The sequence below is a fragment of the Clinocottus analis genome, unplaced genomic scaffold, assembly GCF_023055335.1.
Source record: "Clinocottus analis isolate CAN_PGR_092001 unplaced genomic scaffold, fCliAna1.0.p SCAF_8, whole genome shotgun sequence".
In the NCBI taxonomy this organism is placed as follows: Eukaryota; Metazoa; Chordata; class Actinopteri; order Perciformes; family Cottidae; genus Clinocottus; species Clinocottus analis.
In genome coordinates this window covers 2,555,980-2,575,489 of record NW_027176240.1, presented here as the reverse complement: position 1 = coordinate 2,575,489, position 19,510 = coordinate 2,555,980, and the positions used below count along the sequence as shown (strand labels likewise).

The 19,510-nt window shown below is 44.8% G+C and overlaps 1 protein-coding gene across 1 annotated transcript in view; it reads right to left on the bottom strand.

Annotated features, from left to right (window-relative positions):
• The window catches only part of LOC137779552 (pro-neuregulin-3, membrane-bound isoform), a 329,559-nt gene extending 310,752 nt beyond the window's left edge, over positions 1 to 18,807 (bottom strand). Inside the window, exon 1 of the mRNA XM_068567459.1 lies at positions 16,358 to 18,807. Coding sequence (XP_068423560.1) covers positions 16,358 to 17,087 — 730 coding nt within the window. The 5' untranslated portion in view covers positions 17,088 to 18,807. The remainder of the gene's footprint in view (positions 1 to 16,357) is intronic.
• Between the last annotated feature and the right edge of the window lie 703 nt (positions 18,808 to 19,510).

The window sequence follows — 19,510 nt, the reverse complement described above, 5'->3', positions numbered from 1 at the left end:
TTATATAATTCAAGCTATGAATGATGCATGAAACTCTAGAAAACCCTAAAATGGAAAAGTTGATGTATGTAAGTGTTACTGCAGTCGAGCTTTACGCCTTTGAACTGATGCAACGTCAGAAATATCATACATAGAGCAAGACACAGGTGAATGAGTGTCTATTTTTTCGTGTTCAAACTTTCCTGCAACTCTGTTTTTATGTGGAACTGAGGAATTGTCTACCAGTTATCATTTTTTGGTGGATTAAGAAACAATCTGCAGGCACAAATGAAGGATTTAGATTCAAATGAAGTCGTAAACTAAACCCCTAAATGTGTATTTTGGATGCTTTCCTTCCAATAATCTGTCAAATAGCTCATTCTGGAGTATCATTGTGCCTGCAGCGTCTCCTTTAAATACAAAACAAGGAAATATGTACGTCACGAAAAACACACATCTTCGATCTAATGTGTGTTACGCAAACACCCACACACCAGGGAGAGGGTTGTGTAACGGTGGAGGCCACAAGTCAAAGATGTCAACTCCCTCACTGCAAACACGACACACAGCGGCGCACACAGCGACCACCCCGACAAATGCGCGGGGAGGATGCGACGCATGTTATCCACTCAAACATAACCACACATAATGGTCTCATGCGTGGCTCCTCTCACGGGGGGGGGGGGGGGGGGGGCGTCGACATCCACTAACAGTCCTTATTGTGTCACACTGTAGAGAATGAGGCATCAATTATTAATGCAAGCCGAATTTAAATGCGTATGAGTACAATGTTCTTTCAGCTGGATAATATATAATATATAGGGCCCCGGCGCGCACACGGCTAGTACGACAGCGACGCGTTAATGGGGTTGTGACAGACATAAGACGGAGCTGTTGTGCATGGAGTTGCATGGAGTGCATGGAAATGACGGAGAAAAAAGACGAATAAAGCGATGGATGTGATTTGAAGCAATGCGGGTTATTAATAACCTCAAAAGGGATGTTGGTTTAGCTGGTTTTGTTGTGTTAAAAAACATCGTGTATACGTTTTGGTCCCGATCCAACGTGAACAATGTCGACGTCTTGTGTACAAAAGAGTAAAAATTAAAAATGAATGAGGTAAAAAGGCGACGGCCGCTTCCCAGCATGCAGCACAGAGGAGTGACACACACTGTCCTACTCCATGCAGACACACTAAAGAGAGGGGTGTTGTGTTAGACATACTATATTGTCATTCAATCTCAACTGGACATGTTTCATGAGTGTTTCCTAGGAAGGTTGGTGCCAAAACTTCTTTTTTTTTTTGAACCCACGAATATAAAACGCGTCATTTCCGACCGACAACTGGGTGTAGTTTCAGTGGAAGCTTGAGTGTTGTAACACAATACAAAGGTATTACATTGGATTGTGGGTCTTCTAAATACAGCGGTGGCTACAAAGATGGAGAGGGGGAAAGTAGGCGGGTAACGGCGTCAAACTCTCATCCCTCCGCCTCTCCCTTCACTCGGCATCCCCTCCAAATCTCACCCTGATTGGTACGAGTGCCTCGGCGCTGAGATAATTATCACGCGATGTAATTGCAGGCGAGTCGCCGCGCCTCGCACGCGGTTCCTTATTTGCAGCGAGGCGCCGACTCTCCGTGTCCCCGCGTCCTCGCTGACAGCTCCCGCCTGTCCGTCTTCCTCAGCGTTCCCTCGCAGGGCGCCGAGCCAGGAGAGCGAGAGGCCCCGGCTGTGTGTGTGTGTGTGTGTGTGTGTGTGTGTGTGTGTGTGTGTGTGTGTGTGCGTTGCAGAGAGTGTGTGTTTGTGGAACGGAGAGAAGTCAAGAGCGAGAGCGGGCGTTGGACATCAGTCACCGCTGACAAGTGGCGGATGGAGTGTTGACAGCTCATGACTCTGACGTGTTCATCTGCGCAGGATCTCGAGTCCACGCCTAAAAAAAACCCAACCGCTAATATAATAATAATAATAATGGTGATGCTGCTGATCAAAAGGTGACAGAGTTTTGCATCTCCCCGCTGCATCGCTTCAGGCAATGCGCTGAAGTCATTAACCGCGTCTTGTGCCTGCAACGCTATCGGTGGCTCGTGCATCAGCTGACCAGGCGAGTGACATCCAATCACATCGTATGCAGGTGCACTGAGCAGCTTTAAGGGAATGAAAGTGCCATACAATGTGAGGCTGATGTAATAATATCGTCCCTATTTGTCACCGAGACGCTCTGAAAGAAGCCCCGTGCAGAGTCGCGCAGCGTAAACGGTCCAATGTGTCACCATCGCAGAGCCGCTGAAACAAAACCATCGCTTTCCTCCACGTCACCTCGTGTCTGACTGAACTGCAGTTGGCACCGACCGCTTGATCCGTTTCCTGTTATGGGCGCTCTACTTTGCTCCCACAGTCAAAACGTGCAGATTAGCCGAGCAGGAAAGTATAAATCGTCTTTTTTTCCGCCCCTTTTGAGCGACCTAGTGTGTGTCCTTCCTCTCACGGAGTCCATGCTGGGAGAAGCATCAGCCCCCTGCGACCCAGCACAGGAAAAAAAGGTTCATCTTGAGACTCCTTTCAGGTTTACTCTTCTCTCGTTTCTCCTATTAACGCACAGCGCTGTCACGCAGGAATGCATGCCTACTTATAGCTACACCTGTGTGTGTGTCTGTGTGTGTGTGACCCAATAAAAAAGCACAAATGACTACTCTACTGTACCAGTCACGACCACAGTGTGCGTTGGAAACCACAAATAATAATGAGGAGGAGTAGCAAATACACTGAGTTGTAAGTCGGCTTTTTAATGATTAAAAAGTGAAGGATACTGTCCAGTAGCAACGTGTTACATGTTGGCTCGCCAGTGGACTGCATGGGGTCTGAGCAGTGACCTGAGGGAGATCACAGAGGTTTCTATCTCTTTTTTTTCTCCATTTTTTTTGTTGTTGCATGAACGGCCATCTGGCATTACACACAAAAGCCCTGTTCTGACAGCATTGCTTTCTGCGCGGTAGGCCGGGTCATTTGTGTGTGTCACAGATGCACACAGTGAAAATTAATCCTTCCTCTTGCTTTCACAGACAAACTGAGCGCAGAACAGAATGACTCATTTGGGGATTTATTTATTTGAATGGTATTCCAGCTCATTCCAACTTGTATTTGATGTGCTCGTTACATAGTTGGCTAATTTAAGCTAACTTAACGCTAGCCACCACACCATAGCATTGTTTTATGATACATATTTTGGGTCCAACTTGTGTTTGATCTGCTAGTTACCTCGTTGGCTAACGTAAGCTAACTTAACGTTAGCTAGCCACCACACCGTAGGATTATTTATGATACATATTTAGGGTCCAACTTGTGTTTGATGTGCTAGTTGCCTAGTTGGCTAAGGCAAGCTAACTTAACGTTAGCCAGCCACCATACCGTAGGATTATTTATGATACATATTTTGGGTCCAACTTGTGTTTGATCTGCTAGTTACCTCGTTGGCTAACGTAAGCTAACGTAATGTTAGCGCGCCACCACACCATAGGATTGTTTTATGATACATATTTAGGGTCCAACTTGGGTTTGATGTGCTAGTTACCTCGTTGGCTAACGTAAGCTAACTTAACGTTAGCTAGCCAACACCGTGGGATTGTTTTTGATACATATTTAGGGTCCTACATGTGTTTGATGTGCTAGTTACATAGTTGGCTAACTTAAGATAACTTGACGTTAGCTAGCATAGTTTTATGATACATATTTTGGGTCCAACTTGTGTTTTATGTGCTTATTACCTAAATGGCTAACATAGGCTAACTTAACGTTAGCTAGCCACCACAGCATAGGTTTGACAGGAGCCGCGAGAGCGCAGCAATACATTTTGAACCGCGTCGGAGTTGGCGATGCATGCAAGTGTGTGCAGCAAGTGGGGCTAGCTACAGTTGTTATGCTAACAACATGTCTTTCTCTCACTGTTTCAGAGAAAGCTCCTGGATGGATCCCAGCCGACTCGACTCCTTGTATGGCTTTATACACCACTGCTATGGCTGTTTGTCTCAGTAACTACAGTTCATGAGACAAACAGCCGACTATCTTTGACGTCGTTGTGCACCCCCTGCAGCTAGCAGACGCTAACAAGCAAAGCGTACCGTACCAGACGAGCGCTTGCCACCTTGCAAACAGCTGACACTGCTAACCCCCTGAGCCCAATTCTATAAACAGCATTAGAACCTCGCCATCCATCACTCGCCACCAAATCAACTCCAGCTGGGTGTAATGTAAATGTAAATGAACTGAGTGGGCAGAAAGGAGACGATGGAGGCAGAATGAAGGGAGCGCTAGATGGATGAGAGAGGCTCGTTTCCTCTTGCCTTCATCTCGCCCTGTGGAACTGTTTCCTCCAGCCAATTCTTCTCATTTCCCCTCAATGCATTTCTTCCTCACCATTATTCCACTTTCACCTCCCCCTCTCCTCTATTTTTGTGTCCGCTCATTCCCTCCTCGCCTTTTTTTGCACTTTTGCTCAAACCTCACGTCTGCGTCTCGTCCTCCTGCGGTTCTTTTAGGACCGACGTATAAATGCTTTTTCTTCTTCTTTCATCTCCTTTAGTCCCTCCAAAATCCTGAGTCACACAGCCCAGGAGAGAGGCAGCATGGGAGTCCACTTGTCATCCAAAGATCTGTGTCTCAAAAACACATTAAGACGGCCGAACCAGCGGTTTACCGGGCTCGTCAGAGAAAAGTCTCTCTGAGGCCGCCACCACGAGAGCTTCAGGGTCAGGAAGAGAGAAAAAGCAAGAGAACAAGGTAAGTGATGAAGAACATTTGTGCTAAAACGATTATTTGATTGACGGAAAAAGTAATTAACAAGGATTTTAAATAAATGTTGGGAAGTCATTTGCATATTTAGTTCCAGCTTGTCAAAATGAACATTTGCCACTTTGTTTCCGGCCAAAATCAACTATTTGAATTCCTCACTGTGGGCTCAAGAATCAGCGATGAGGCTTTTTTTTGTTGTTGTCGTGTCTTTTAACATGTTACAGAAATAAAGATGAATCGATGAAACCAAAATGTTACTGGCCAGTTTGATAATCATCTTATTTACCCCCTCCCACACACACACACACACACACACACATACACAAAAAGACGGGGATGTGGAAGAATGTCGACGGAATAATGAACACTGAGCTCTTTTACTGATGCCGTCTAGACGAACACGCACAAAACACATGCTCCGTGTCGGGCTCAGAAAAGAGACGTGATGAAACCATCTGCCCCAAGGACGGAGCTGAGAGGACCGACACGTCCGTGTGTGTGTGTGTGATTGAGGTGTGTTTTCCATCAAGGTGAAAGTGACCTTCTGCAAAGCCTCCCGCGTGGTAACATAATAAAGCGACGTGCGGTTTAAACCACTCTGATTTCCTGGAAATAAATAGCCTCCTTCATCTTTCAGACTCGCATTATAGGGCCTCCAAATTGCTGTTACTTAGCATAATAAGATACAGCAGAATGGCACCACACCAAACACAACACAGGAAACAATTTTTCACTGAGCTTAATGTCCCCAAAATCCTCCCCTAACTGTAATATTTCCAAAATGAAACCCTCTTCCTCTGACACTAAAGTCTCCGTCTCGACAGTCTTCCTCTGTGCTTCGTTCTGTGCGTCTTTGTTCTATTTCTTCCAGCTCTGTCAGCTCGAAGGCCTCCACCAGAAAAAAAAAAAAAAAAAAGCCAGCTCCACGCCCGCCTCCCAGAGAGAAAGCTGGCAACAATCTTTTTGAAGCTAAAAATAACCGCAGCGAAAATGCAGCGAGCTCGGGATAATCAGAACCTCCGCCCCGCGCTCGCCGGGCCGCTCGCCTGCTAAACTGCTGAGTGGCAAAAGACCAGGATACAATCACATCGGGGTCGATGCGTCTTACATCTCTTACGGGGATGACTGAGGTGGCTCGTATCCTGTGCTGGGAAAAAATGCGTTGAACTTATCGAGTTGGCAGGCGGCGACGCACCTATATATATATATATATATATATATATATATATATATATATATATATATATATATATATATATATATATATATATAGTCATTATCAGAGAGGCAGGACCTCTCTTCCTGGTACTAATGTCAAGAAGAATGTCAAGTATTTGTGCGATTAGCTGGAGGTTGCTCTTTAGTTTGGCCCCTTATTTATACGAAAGATAATTCAAACGAACAATAGCGTCTCTGGTAAAAGATTTAAAATCCTTTACTTAAAATTATTAAATTGCACCACGAGTAACCACTAATATTAACAAATCAGCCAGGATGGACTTTTTTTTAGGATTTTAACTTGAAAGTAAAATACAGGCAATGTACTTGAGTAACAGAAATAAAAGCATACATATTGCAAAGAACAGTCCTTTTGAGAGTGTTGGATTATAACCACCTCGTATTGCTGTACCTGGTTCTGCTGGAGTCTTTGATGACATCACAATGTATGTAAAGGATGTATGTACTTTTAAAAACATATGTGTATAACTTCAAATACTACGTACTATATCCCTTTGACATAAAAAATATAATACACACCGATATGAATACATAAGTACGTCTATACTGTAATTAAGTGGGATAAATACTTGATTGTACTAACTTTACACTTGTATTCCTACTCAGAAAGGCAAACAAGGCAATCACAAAACACAGGATTTTAACTTTTGAACTGATAAATAAAAAAAGAAAACAATACTGTAAAAGAAAACCAACAAACACAGCTCCCAACCCGTCTTAATGGCACTCGGTTGAAGTGCAGTCAACATCAGCGGCAAGAGCTGGAGCACTGTAACATGACTCAGACAATCTGACCTTGAGAGGCTGGCAGTGAGACAGACGGAGGGGGAGGGAGGGTGGAGGTGGTGGTGGAGGAAAAAAATTCAATCAAACGGCTCAGCCATCGAAAGCAACGATATCGGACTTGAACTGGTTGACGCTTGAGTTGTCGGGCTCCCCCGCTCGCCCCCGTGTACACGCAGGTTAAATAATCACTGTCTAAGCATTTTCTCTTGGCTAATAGCATTGTTTACTCCCAGCAGCACCACGAGCAGAAGGCTTTTCCACAGACCAATGCATCACCGGTGGATGTTTTCGGCGCCTGAAGCGCGGGACTCGGAGAGGTCAAACTGTGTCACTTGGCTCACATGACCCCAAGTGGATGTCGACATGTGTCAGTTGACATATCGTGCATCATGTATTATAAACGCTGTCTTTCTAAAAAAGGATTTCTAGCGCCATCAAAAAAAAATAAATCCATAGACAAATAGAAAGAGCTGACTGAGGTTCAAACTGTACACAACGGAGTACTGCGAATAAAACACTTGTGTTGTTCATGTACCTGCCAGTACTGCGATGTTTAGGTAAAGCTCCTTGGTTAAAGCGAGGGAGGATTGCATTAGCTAAAAACAATAGCCGTTTTAACTGTGAAAAGAAGTCTGGGCTTACAAAAGCATACAAGTAAATAAAAAGGATTGCGTTAGCTAAAAACGTTAGCTGTTGTGTTAGCTAAAAACGTTTGGGCTTACAAGAGCATATAAGTAAATAAAGAGGATTGCGTTAGCTAAAAACGTTAGCTGTTGCGTTAGCTAAAAACGTTTGGGCTTACAAGAGCATATCAGTAAATAAAGAGGATTGCGTTAGCTAAAAACGTTAGCTGTTGCGTTAGCTAAAAACGTCTGGGCTTACAAGAGCACATAAGTAAATAAAGAGGATTGCGTTAGCTAAAAACGTTAGCTGTTGCATTAGCTAAAAACGTCTGGGCTTACAAGAGCATATAAATAAATAAAGAGGATTGTGTTAGCTAAAAACGTTAGCTGTTGCATTAGCTAAAAACGTCTGGGCTTACAAGAGCATATAAATAAATAAAGAGGATTGTGTTAGCTAAAAATGTTAGCTGTTGTGTTAGCTAAAAACGTTAGCTGTTGTGTTAGCTAAAAACGTTAGCTGTTGCGTTAGCTAAAAACGTCTGGGCTTACAAGAGCACATAAGTAAATAAAGAGGATTGCGTTAGCTAAAAACGTTAGCTGTTGCATTAGCTAAAAACGTCTGGGCTTACAAGAGCATATAAATAAATAAAGAGGATTGTGTTAGCTAAAAACGTTAGCTGTTGCATTAGCTAAAAACGTCTGGGCTTACAAGAGCATATAAATAAATAAAGAGGATTGTGTTAGCTAAAAATGTTAGCTGTTGTGTTAGCTAAAAACGTTAGCTGTTGTGTTAGCTAAAAACGTCTGGTCTTGCAAGAGCATATAAGTCAATTCAACCCTAAATATTAACATAAACCATAAGTACAACTTAAGATGACTCAAAAACGACTTAGAGAGACCTCTCCAAGTTAGGCAGCTTGATGCTACGCGCAATTAGCGCACCTTTCTGTAAAGCTTACAACCTATAGATTCCATTAAAACCACCAAATCTCTTGTCCTTTAAAGCGCCAGCAACATAACTAAGATGTTAATCATTATTAAAAGAATCTGTATCAGCGATTTTGCCCTCAGTATTAGGTAAAGAAAACAAATATTGCGGCATCACGTAGCCCTCACGGCAACCTAACATAAATCTCTGGTGTCATAGTCAGAAACTTACAACCTGCCAGCTCACCTTTTCTGCTGACAGTGCCACAATTTCCCTGACATCAGACGTTGCATGTCAGAAAAGGTAAACGTCGTGTCGTTTTGAGGCCCCGTGATAAATGGCCGATGTCATTTCTTTCTGGTGCAACCACAGGTCAGCAGGGTTGCTTGCGTTTCCCCCAATTTGTCACGACCCAACACTCCTCCTCTGAAATAACTACAGCGAAACAAGCTGCAACACAAGCTTTTGGCCATGGTTGAACTCATAGGAGTCTGATATTTATTTGCTTACTTGTGTTAAACGGTTTGCCGCTGCAGGCCAGCTGACAGATTCAATAAGAGAGGGAGCCGAAGGTTGGGGGTGTGGGAGAAAGAGCTGTAGATTATTGCCTCTTTGGAAACCTCTTTTATTTAATAACCCACAGAAATCAATATGTGTTTCTTATATATGCTCCCTGATGTATCATAACATTTGGGATAATAAAAAAAAAACTTGGCCTGAAGCTGAATCTGCATCCTGTGTTATGGAGTGGAGGTATATCCGTTGTTGTAAAAATGAATTTTAAAGAAAACTTTTCATAGCAAATGCATGTCTCAAATATACAGCAATGTATCCGATTGGAATGTTTTATTCATAAAACCCACACAAGATGATGTCCGTTTAATGTCAAACAAGTTAAGAGATGACTTGCAAAGGTTAAGACATTAATTAAGACAAATATTAATGGTTTGTCATATATAACAGGGGGCGGTGCCTCCCCTTAATGCTGTTCCCCTCCCTGCCTGAAGGGGGTGCTATAATATGTTTTGCCTTGCTCCGTGCCTTCTTTTCATTGCAGGTGTTTTCTCCAGTTTTCAGGTAGGTAAGACTGTATCCGTACTTTCTTTTGTTTCTTTTATGGTCCAGGGAAGTTTGGTCTCACCCTGAAGAATTTATGACACCGAGCGCAAAATACACAATCATTGTTCATTACAAACTGCAGCATTGGTCGGTCCGTTATGCTACGCTCCGGCTCCCCTAGGCCGAGCGCAACAGTTTATATAATAACCACCCTGTTATTTTCTCTTATTTCTTTTGTAGTAAAAGGTCCGAACGTTCAGCCAAAGCAGTCTCTCATCAAGAACCTCATTTCCCATGAGCCCTCCAGAAACAAGCGCCTCAGAGAGTAGGGACATCGGAGCAGTTCGCGCCCCCCTCCACCTCCTCCTCCTCTGGAGAGCCGACGTCGGGGCAGGTGAATCCCAGAAATGGAATTGACTTCGGCGTACGTCCCGTCGGCGGCTGTAACCTCGCTCCCCCGCCGGCTCCCCGCGAAATGGAGCGAGCCTCATCTAATCAAGGCGGCGGCGGAAAAACCTGAATTCATTATTAAAAGCCCCTCTGAAGTTAGCGGCGAGCATTTAACCACTTTGTACTTCATCATCGGCGTCATCTGGAACCCGGGACGCTCGGGAGGGAAGACTGGAGCGAACAGCAGCGTAGACGAGAGGAGAGCGGCAGATGGGAGGATTTCAAACCTTGGCAGTCGTGAAGCAATTTTTCTTTTACACCTTTTTGGGCTTTTTTTTCCTCCACCGCCCCTCCCAAACAATGGGATTTTAGCAGACGCCCTGACCACCTTCATTCACTGAACATGTACAGTAGGCTTGTGCTGGGGGTTTGCTCAGCGTGGGATGATTCGTCAAAGGGCCATCTTCAATTATTTACACTTTCCGCTACATATTGAACATGTTTCTCTTTCGCGTCATTAATATTTCAGGTCTTCTTCCCGCTGCAAGACATTTCATCAGAATGAATCAATGTGACGTAAAGATTTATTTTCACAGCATCTCACCCCCCAAATTAAGATTCTCATCAGGACAGCGGCATGACAGGTTTTTAGATGAAGTCGGTTAGCGGTCTGGCAACGACTGCGTCAGAGATAAACTGACTGCAGTGTTGCATGTACATGTATTATATATATGGTAAGAAAAAGCCTTGATCTTCTTGAGAACAACTCATGCGAGATAGGTTATAAGTTATCTTGGCACTCTCACCAAGTGGAACATGAGGAAACGCTCGGTTCCCAGTCATGGAGAACCTTCACATGTGTTACAAGCAAAATTGTGTTTGGACTTTAAAGGACACGCTAACTGCATGTCGAGGTTACCGCAGGATGTCAGAACTGGTTGGGAAATGAAAGAAACACACCCAAGCGAGGCTTGTTGACAACAATGCAGGACGCACCTGGACTTGTTATAGGGTCCTTTAGGGATCTTGGGCACAGCATAGTTGGCCCTACAGAAATTGCAAAGACGAATCACCTGATTAAAATGTCAAAAAAAGGGAAATAACACATGCAAAAAAAATATAAATTACTAATAGTGTGTGACATTTAAATAAGTACCCATGGGAAGCTTTTCCATTTGGTCTTTGATGTGCTATGGACTGGATCCATCGGTATTAGAGCTTTTTGAATAAAGATTTTGAACGCCGACTAGAAACGGAAAACGATAACGAGAAGTCAAGACGTAACGAATCGATTTTCAAAGTCAATAACGATCCGAATGACGGAATAAAGCTCCTGTAAGATACGACTAAGAGTTTGCCTCGGGCTTCAACAGGAAGCCCAGTGTGTGTGTGTGTGTGTGTGATTCGGGTTAATGTGAATTAAATAATCATGGAAATTAATAATCATGGGAGTTATAGACTTTGCTTGGGTTCAGTGACAGAGATATACAATCTAAGATCTATCTTTAGGCCATTTCACACGTTTCTACACGGTACAACACAATATTCACACTCAGGATATCATGTGCCACGATTTGAAACGTGTCATATCTATAGCCACCCTTCCTCTCACACACTGCTTTCCCCCTACAGCTCTAATTCTATCCTTAAAAAAAAAAAGAAGCTCTTTCAGCGCAATCAGACTCGGCGGATGGAGGTTGATTTCAGTTCTCGTTCACACAAAGAGGTCACGTGCACGCAGACATCCTGAAGACATATGCTGCTGTGGACACATCATGTGTGGGTACATGTGTGTGTGTGTGTAAGCATGTGCATGTCACACGCATACACACACCCCATTGGGAACCGGTTAAGCAGCTCACAGAGAACTAATCCAAAGTGCAAAGAAGGCAAACTCTACAATCTTGTTTGAAAACCTATAATCTCTCCCTCATGACGCGATTAGTGCAATATTGTAACACTGATGCCCTCAGTGTTGGCCAATGGTCCTGAAAGCCAAAGGGATGTTTTATTAATTTCAGGGGTGTCTTCTGTAAGGTAGATGGACTAAAAAGACAGAAGTAAGAAGGAAGAGATACACTTTCAAGACACATTTTCCAATAAAAACACTCTTAGAAGCAACTTGTGCAGACTCAATGATAAGGATGGGTTTTATCTGTAAGGTTTATGTATAATTTTGCTGTGGAAATACTGTAGTTGGTAGGTGTGAGGATCACCAGAGGTCCCACGATACAATATCGTTACGATACTTAAGTACCGGTACGATATTATCGCGATACATTGAGTATTGCGATATATTGCGTTTTTTTTTTTAACCGCAAATTGTCCCCAAAGGAAAACTTTGTCAACAAAATTGTCACCAAAATGTTCAGAATTGATTAAATAAAAGATTGATTCTTGGCTTCTGTGCATCGATAATCGATAATATCGCCACGCAAAATATCGCGATACTGTGCTGTATCGATTTTTTTCCCCCACCCTTAGTAGTTGGGTCATAAATGTACTTCACATTGAAGCCCAAACACCGCTTGTATTCTTCCTTCCAATCTTCTGGTGCCGGGGTGATTAGATGGAAAGAGACAGACTTCTGGTATCAGGAGTTTGTTTTTTTCCGATGTATGTAACTGCCTCATAAGACTTATTAAGATGCACAAATTGCTGCTGCGAAGGAGGTTTTTTTTCTTATCCCAGATGCTTCCAGCGGATCAGGGTATTTTGCTGACATCAGCCACAAATCATCCGGGCTTTCTGCAGATTTTGAGTTAAATACTGATCATGAAGAATAATATCCTCATGAAGAGTTTTGGCCGAAGCAAAGAACACATTGATGTCCAGAGAGAACACGTCCATGTAATACAAAACTACAGAAATGCAGTACAGCAGTTGGTATAAATAGTGCACTATATTTCACCGTATACACTTTATACACACTGTATTGCATTTTCTTATTTAATTTTCTTGAATGTAGTATGTTTACTCTGTAACTTTGCGTGCTGCTGCTACAAAGAAACAAAGTACACATCTTTCTATTGATCTTTTTGCGCCACCAAATACTTTAGAAACATTTTCCCCACAAGTAATTCAGAGAGAAGTTCGGTTAAAGTGCATGCATAATGTGCCATAAACACTGAGAATTCTTCACACGATACCGTTGTCACAAAAACAGCAATAGGCGGCACTTTATTGTGTGTGATTGTGGCATTAATACAAAGTGTTTTGTGAAGATATTTTCCTCTCGGGCCGGCCTTGGAGGATCCTAAAAAGCATCGCCGAGAAAAAACGTTCCCTTAAACATGTCACTTTAGCGGCGTTTAATGAAAAAAACATCCCGCCACAGACCATCCATCAAAAGCGTCCTTCGGCAGTCGGGGCGGCTTGTAAGCGCCATGTAGAGTGTGTGTGACTGATAGGTGGGCTAATGTAATTCTGTTGCTTCCACCGTCATGGTGATGGGCTGTTAATCTGGATTTAGGTTTCAGGGCCACTGTTTGACTGAAACCTAATCCCGCTGAGTGGCTCAGGACGGAGACAAAGACCTCAGACCACCTGCACCAGAACCACTTCTGAAGCCCGGAAATCCTGTAATAATCTACAATCGCACAAATCTACTGACAATATCAGTTTTTAATATATTTTGTATTGTTGTTAGACATTTCCAACAGCCGGTCCCGGTTCCCTTTCCTGTCACTGAATAAGCCGTGTAGGATTTACTCATCCCCACACTGACTCATCTGGTCGTATTTACTAACATTTAATATGTCCCTTTTTATGATTCCTCTGCATTGCTTATGACCCATTTCATTACCAGTTTTAATTTTAGAGTCCATCTCCTTACAGCTGCAATATAAACATGTCTTCTCTCCAAAATCCTATGCAGCATTTCACAAAGAAGTAATTCAAACCTTCAAATAGTGCCAATCCTCATCATTATTTTTAAAATTCCCATTTCTGTTTATACATGTGCGTAACTGCATTACCCATTATAACTTGTAATCTTGAAACCGGGTGAGGGATGAAGCCAGACGTCAGATTTCGACTCCCCTTGATCCAACTGACATTGTTGCTGAGGCATCACCTGACATCTTGACCTGCAGTGCAGAGGTCACTTGGCTCCATATAATGCTATCAACTCTCCCAGATCTCCTCTTCATTCGTTGGCTCGAAGCATGAGGAGAGCTGACTGTAAGATTTTGTAAGGCCCAAACGATTTTTAGACACATCCATCATGTTCTTAAAGTGGCATTTGCGTCAGAAGTAAGACGTCTCAGCGATGAAATCTTCCTGTAGTTGTCAGATCCCGACAGTTAGACAAGCGAGAACGCCACCAAATAGCACCAAAGCTACGCTTCGCCAGGGCTTCTGGGGGTAAAAAGTGCCATTCATTGTCTTCATAGAGAATACGAGACTACACCAAAGAAGCTCCAATGGCTGTGAAGATGTTGCGTCATCAGAGTATGAAGCCTCTTAGGAAATATGTATAATTTACGATAGTGACATATGGAACCGGTCTTTTCAAGACTTGTACAGACCGGTGAGAACACCAAAACCCAGTGTGAGATCAGATCTGTGTCCATCTCTATGTTGTGATCCACAAAGACAGGGACAGCTTCAAAAAAAAGGGCCCACAGATGGCCAACTATACTTAAATTAATAAAAATGTTCTCCCTTTTCTGAACACAAGCCAGCACAGGCAGTTCAGTAATACCGCATAACACATTCATACATAATGGGTAGTTTTATTTTTTTTTTGGGAAAATATGACGGCCTTTTTTCAAATCAAAGCAGCATGGGGGTGGTGGTAGAATAGAGGGCGCGGCAGGGTGACGGGTGTTTAGGATTATTGAACGAGTCGGCCATTCTGTGGTGGCGGAACGTTTCTCGGGCGAGCTGGAAGAGTGACATTTTCCATTGGATATCTATCAGCTTAATGGTTTTCATGAGCATTCGCTGGGAGATATTACATTCTTTTTCATCGTTAATTAATAAATGAAAGGATGATGATGGATGGCCCCCATTTTCCCCTCCTGGTAATGAAATGATACACAATTTTCCCCCTATGTTTCTAATTATCAGAGGGAACATTCCCTTCGGTCTCCGGTGTAATCGGGGGACACTTTCATTACCGCGGACACAAAAGGAAAGCAGACGCACCTTTTTCCAGTGAAGCAGACGAGCCACAGCACGTGGAATAGGGGGTGATTTAGTTGATCAATGATTTAATACATAGCTGCAATCATGTAATTATAAATAATTTGGTAAATAGCTGCCATCGTGTGCATCACACATTGCAAAAGACTTTACGGTGAGATAATAGCGACAATACTCAGGTTAAAATCTCATTACGGAGCCATTTAGGTCAGTGGAAATGTATTCATAACATACAGCACGTGCATATTTCATAGCATAGAGAATGCATGGCTGTAATGTAATTGGTCCAGACCTTGACATTAAGTGGTGTAATATTGCAGCAATGTGAATGTAATTGTACGTTAAATGAAAATCAACATCGAGGTCAGGATGCCTGCTTTCATCCAACACTTGCTAACGTGTGAGATTATGTTCAAAGACACGGGACAGAGCACGAGGGCACATTGTCAACGGTATGCAACATTGTCAACGGTGTACAACATTGTCAAAGGTACTCTGCAGCCGCATGGGCCCGAGCCGGGCCACGGACATTACAAGCAGAGGGAAGTCCAGCACATAATGTGACACCATTTTGAGAGCAGAGAGATTTATCATGGAGGAAGCGGTGGGTATACTGTGTGTGTGTGTGTAGGTGTGTGTGTGTGTTTGTGTCATTGATCGCTGCAAGAAAATCCCTGCAGCACCAAATCGATAGCATGTGTGCCGTGCCATGACTTGAGTCAAGGACAGAGAGGTGGTGAGAAGGTAGAAGATCATCAGGGTACATTAACAGAAGGATTACAACACGTTAAGTCATTCCCGGTGCAACAATAATTGGTTTCTGGGCCTCAGTCAGCTCATTTGTGTCACAAGACAACACAACAATACTCAAAACTTTAGGGTTGGAGATGCATCTTAGTGTACACATGAGTGCAGTTCCACATCGTCATTCTTTTAACTTGATTTTTAATCATTGTATCTTTAAAAATTAATCACTAACGCTTTGCACCAAGCCTGTACTTGATGCTATCATAAACAAATAGCATAGAAACAAGATGTGTTTTAAGCTAACGTTGTAGCCTACTGTAATAACCCACATGCTCCAAAGAAACAAGAAATTAATTAGTAAATCCTACCATAGTTCTGATTGTGTTACTGTATGAATACCATGGATCAAGTCAAGAGTGCCATACATTCAATTTTGCAAACAGGATGGCGGTCCATGCTAATTGCAAGAAGTCTCAACATTGTCAGAAGTTCTACTATCACATTTGGATGATAAAGAGTTAACCAATGGACAAACATGTGACACACACACAGACACACACCTGGGATGCCATTAATCTCTTCAAACAAGGCCACTTACGACAACTCAATCCATCGATGATCTGAACGTATAGCAGGAAGGGACAAGCTTTTCACCGCTGCGAGCGACTTACGTGTTTTGTGGTGGCCGTGCGTACGCGTGGTGAGCGTGGTGGAGACGGCCTCGGTGGTCGTGTGCTCCAGGGTCCACATCTGCGTAGAGTCGTGGAGCACAGTCGGGTTGGACGGCGAGGGGCTAGACGTCGCCGATCCAATTACGAAGGTGGTCCGTTGCGCTGCGGTGGTCGTAGTAAAACCCGAGGGTCCGCGTCCGTTACGATGCGCAGGATTCCTTGGGGTTACTTGGCTGCCCGAGGCTCCACCTCCACCGCCTCGAGGGTTTAGAGTGGTGGTAGTGGCAGTGGAGCGAGTTCTACCTTTCCCAGCAGTTACAGTTCTAGGTGTGGGGTTCCCGCCGTCAACCGTGGGAGTAGTCGTGGTGGTGGTGGTGTCGGGACTTTTGGGAATCCCGCTCGGCTTGGAGAGGAAGATAGGATCCTGGCCTATTCGATTAGCATCCACCAGGTCCGTCGGCACGTAATCCCGCACTGTGCCGACAACAATCCATTTCAGCAGCATCAGGCTCAATCCAAGGCCGATGAATCCGATAAGCAAGGGGACCACACACAGCCATGTCTGCTGGCGAGGCCATACCGCACAGCGGAGGGGACCCTGATCCGGGGCTTGGCCCTCTACGCGACCCCCTGAAGCCGCCGAACCCTCCGGTTCCTCCAGGATCACCGCCCCGGAAACGGCTGCTCCAGAACACTCGCTCATCCTTCCCTGCCGTGCTTTATGGCTCATTGAGGGTTAACCCTGTGATGAGCGTCGGCAGCACATGGCGAGAAAAAAAAAGGTTCCCAACAATGCCGGACAGCGAGAAGAGACAACGGAGAGAGGAAAAAGGACACAAAAGGACCTAACAAGGAATCGGACACTTATTAACACGTACAAAAAGATGTAATCCGAGGATAAATTGAAGGGGAGGGATGCAGGAGATTCATGCAGACACACACTTTCACAAACACACAAGCACGCACACTCGCACTCGGAGACACCAGTAAGAATTGGGAGAGCTGGCGTCGACTGATAATCGCCGGATTAGTCCGAGTCTAGTCCCGATCAACTCCCGATGTCCAAATGTGAACTTCAAAGATGTTCACAGCAGGATAAGCCAGGGCAGAAGGAGAAGGAGAAGAAGAAGGAGTGATTATTCTAAGAGAAGGGACAGGAGGGGCAGATGGGTGGGAAGGAACAGCCTTACATCCGTGCATGTGAAGAATCCGTGGCATCAAGTGTTCAGATGTCACTGCAGTAAAAACATCCACGGCTATTTTCTACTCGACATGCAGATGCGTCCCCCGCCGCCGCCGCCGCCGCCGAGCACGATCCACGACGGGACGGTATGCTCTAATGAAGGGAGTGAAACTTGCAGGGTGGGTCTTGTCGCCTCACCCACCCCGTGCCGAATTAAGGGGGAAAAAAAAGAAAAGATGCTGTCCAATGCAGCCCGTTCCAACAGCTTCAGCAGAGTCAGCGTCCCCCTCCCCGCAAAACCCCCAAAAATCGCTCTCTTTCGTAACTGAAAGAGAGCGATAGAGCTGTCGTTTATGCGTCTGTGGAACGCTCTCCTTGGATTATTCGCTCTCTCTTCGTCGCCGTTGGTTGGTGGATTTTTTTGGGGGTATTTTCCCCAATCCCACTTTGCTTCCTTTGCTCTAAATTCCTGAAAATAAAGCAGTAAAATCCAATTAATCTTCCTGATCCTTTTAAATGAAGAAGAAAAGAAAAAAAAGCCACACTTTAGATGGGACCAAAGCTGGAGAGTGGAAAGAAGAAGAAGAGGGAAAAAAAAAAAAGAATTAGGGGTGTTGTCGCGCAGTGGTGGTATCACAGGGCGGATAAATCTGCAACGCGTGATCCTGCTCCTTCCCCAGCCGGCTGTGGGTCAGATTTCCCCAAGCTGTCCGCTCAGCGCCCTGCTGTCGCCGTATCCCGTCCGTTAATACTGCGCCAAGCGCTCGGAGAGCCTCTCCTCATCTATTTGCGGAGAACATTCCGCCACAGAGGGATGCATTGACAAGAGGAAGGAGGGAGTGGATGCAAATAATTTAAAAAAAAGAGCGCAGAAAACAGAAAGAGACGAGAGCAAATACACCAACATAAAAATATCCCACTGATTCTCTCTTCTGGCTCTCTGAAGTGGCGTTTTTTCTTCTTCTTCTTCTTCTTCTTCTTCTTCTTCTTCTTCCCTCAGTCCCTGAAAGCCCCGTGCTCTTCGGGAGTCAGCTTGTGATTTGTTGGTCGGGTTGCTGGGATCCTCTGCCCGTCCTTCCCTCCAGGATGCGGTCCTCGGAGATGATTAGAAATGTTCTCCCCAGCGCTCGGATGAGAACTTGCAGCCGCAGCAGCCAAGGCTCCCTCGCCCCCCCCGAGGGGTTGGCAACATCCGATAATGCAGCTGTCGTTTTACCTGTGGCAATTGTTATTCAGACGCACATACAGCTGCCTCCCCGAGCCGCCGCCGCCGCCACCGCCGCCGCTGCTGAGAGACAGGGAACGAATGAGATGGGGGGGTGGGAGGGGGAGAGGAAAAAAAATGCAGGCACAGACGGAGTGGAGTGTGCACACTGGCAGAGCAACGGGAGAGAGAGAGAGAGAGAGAGAGAGAGAGAGAGAGTGAGAGCGAGAGAGACAGAGAGGGAGGGAGGGATGGAGATGGAGTCTGCACCTGCTAGATGCACCAGGACTGGGAAGCATGCCCACCTCCGTTAGCAAGGAAGGGAGTGGGGGTAAAGATGCAGAATGCATACAGAAAACCAGAAAAAGAGGGGGAGTGGAGGTGTGTGTATAGATAAAGATAATGAGAGCGGGAGGGGGGGAGAGAGAGAGAGAGAGAGAGAGAGAGAGAGAGAGCTCTGCAGCGGCAGACGCGGCGGTTAGCAGCGAGCAGCCCGAGTCCCAGAGGGATCAGAGCACGAGGCGTAACGCCGGAGCCGTCACCCCCGCTGGCCCCGCCCACCACGGCGTCAGAGGAGATGGATTATGAAAAGGAAGATACTTCAATGTGTCTAATGCCGTGTTTAGTATGCATGTGGATGCACTGGGGCTCGGACAGAAACGGATAAAAAGTCAACGTGAGAGTGTGAAAGGAAAGAAAAGCGTCTTTTAGTCAAACCCTGTAGTCTTTTAAATGAAAATGTAGTCCTTGACATAGCTCTAAATGT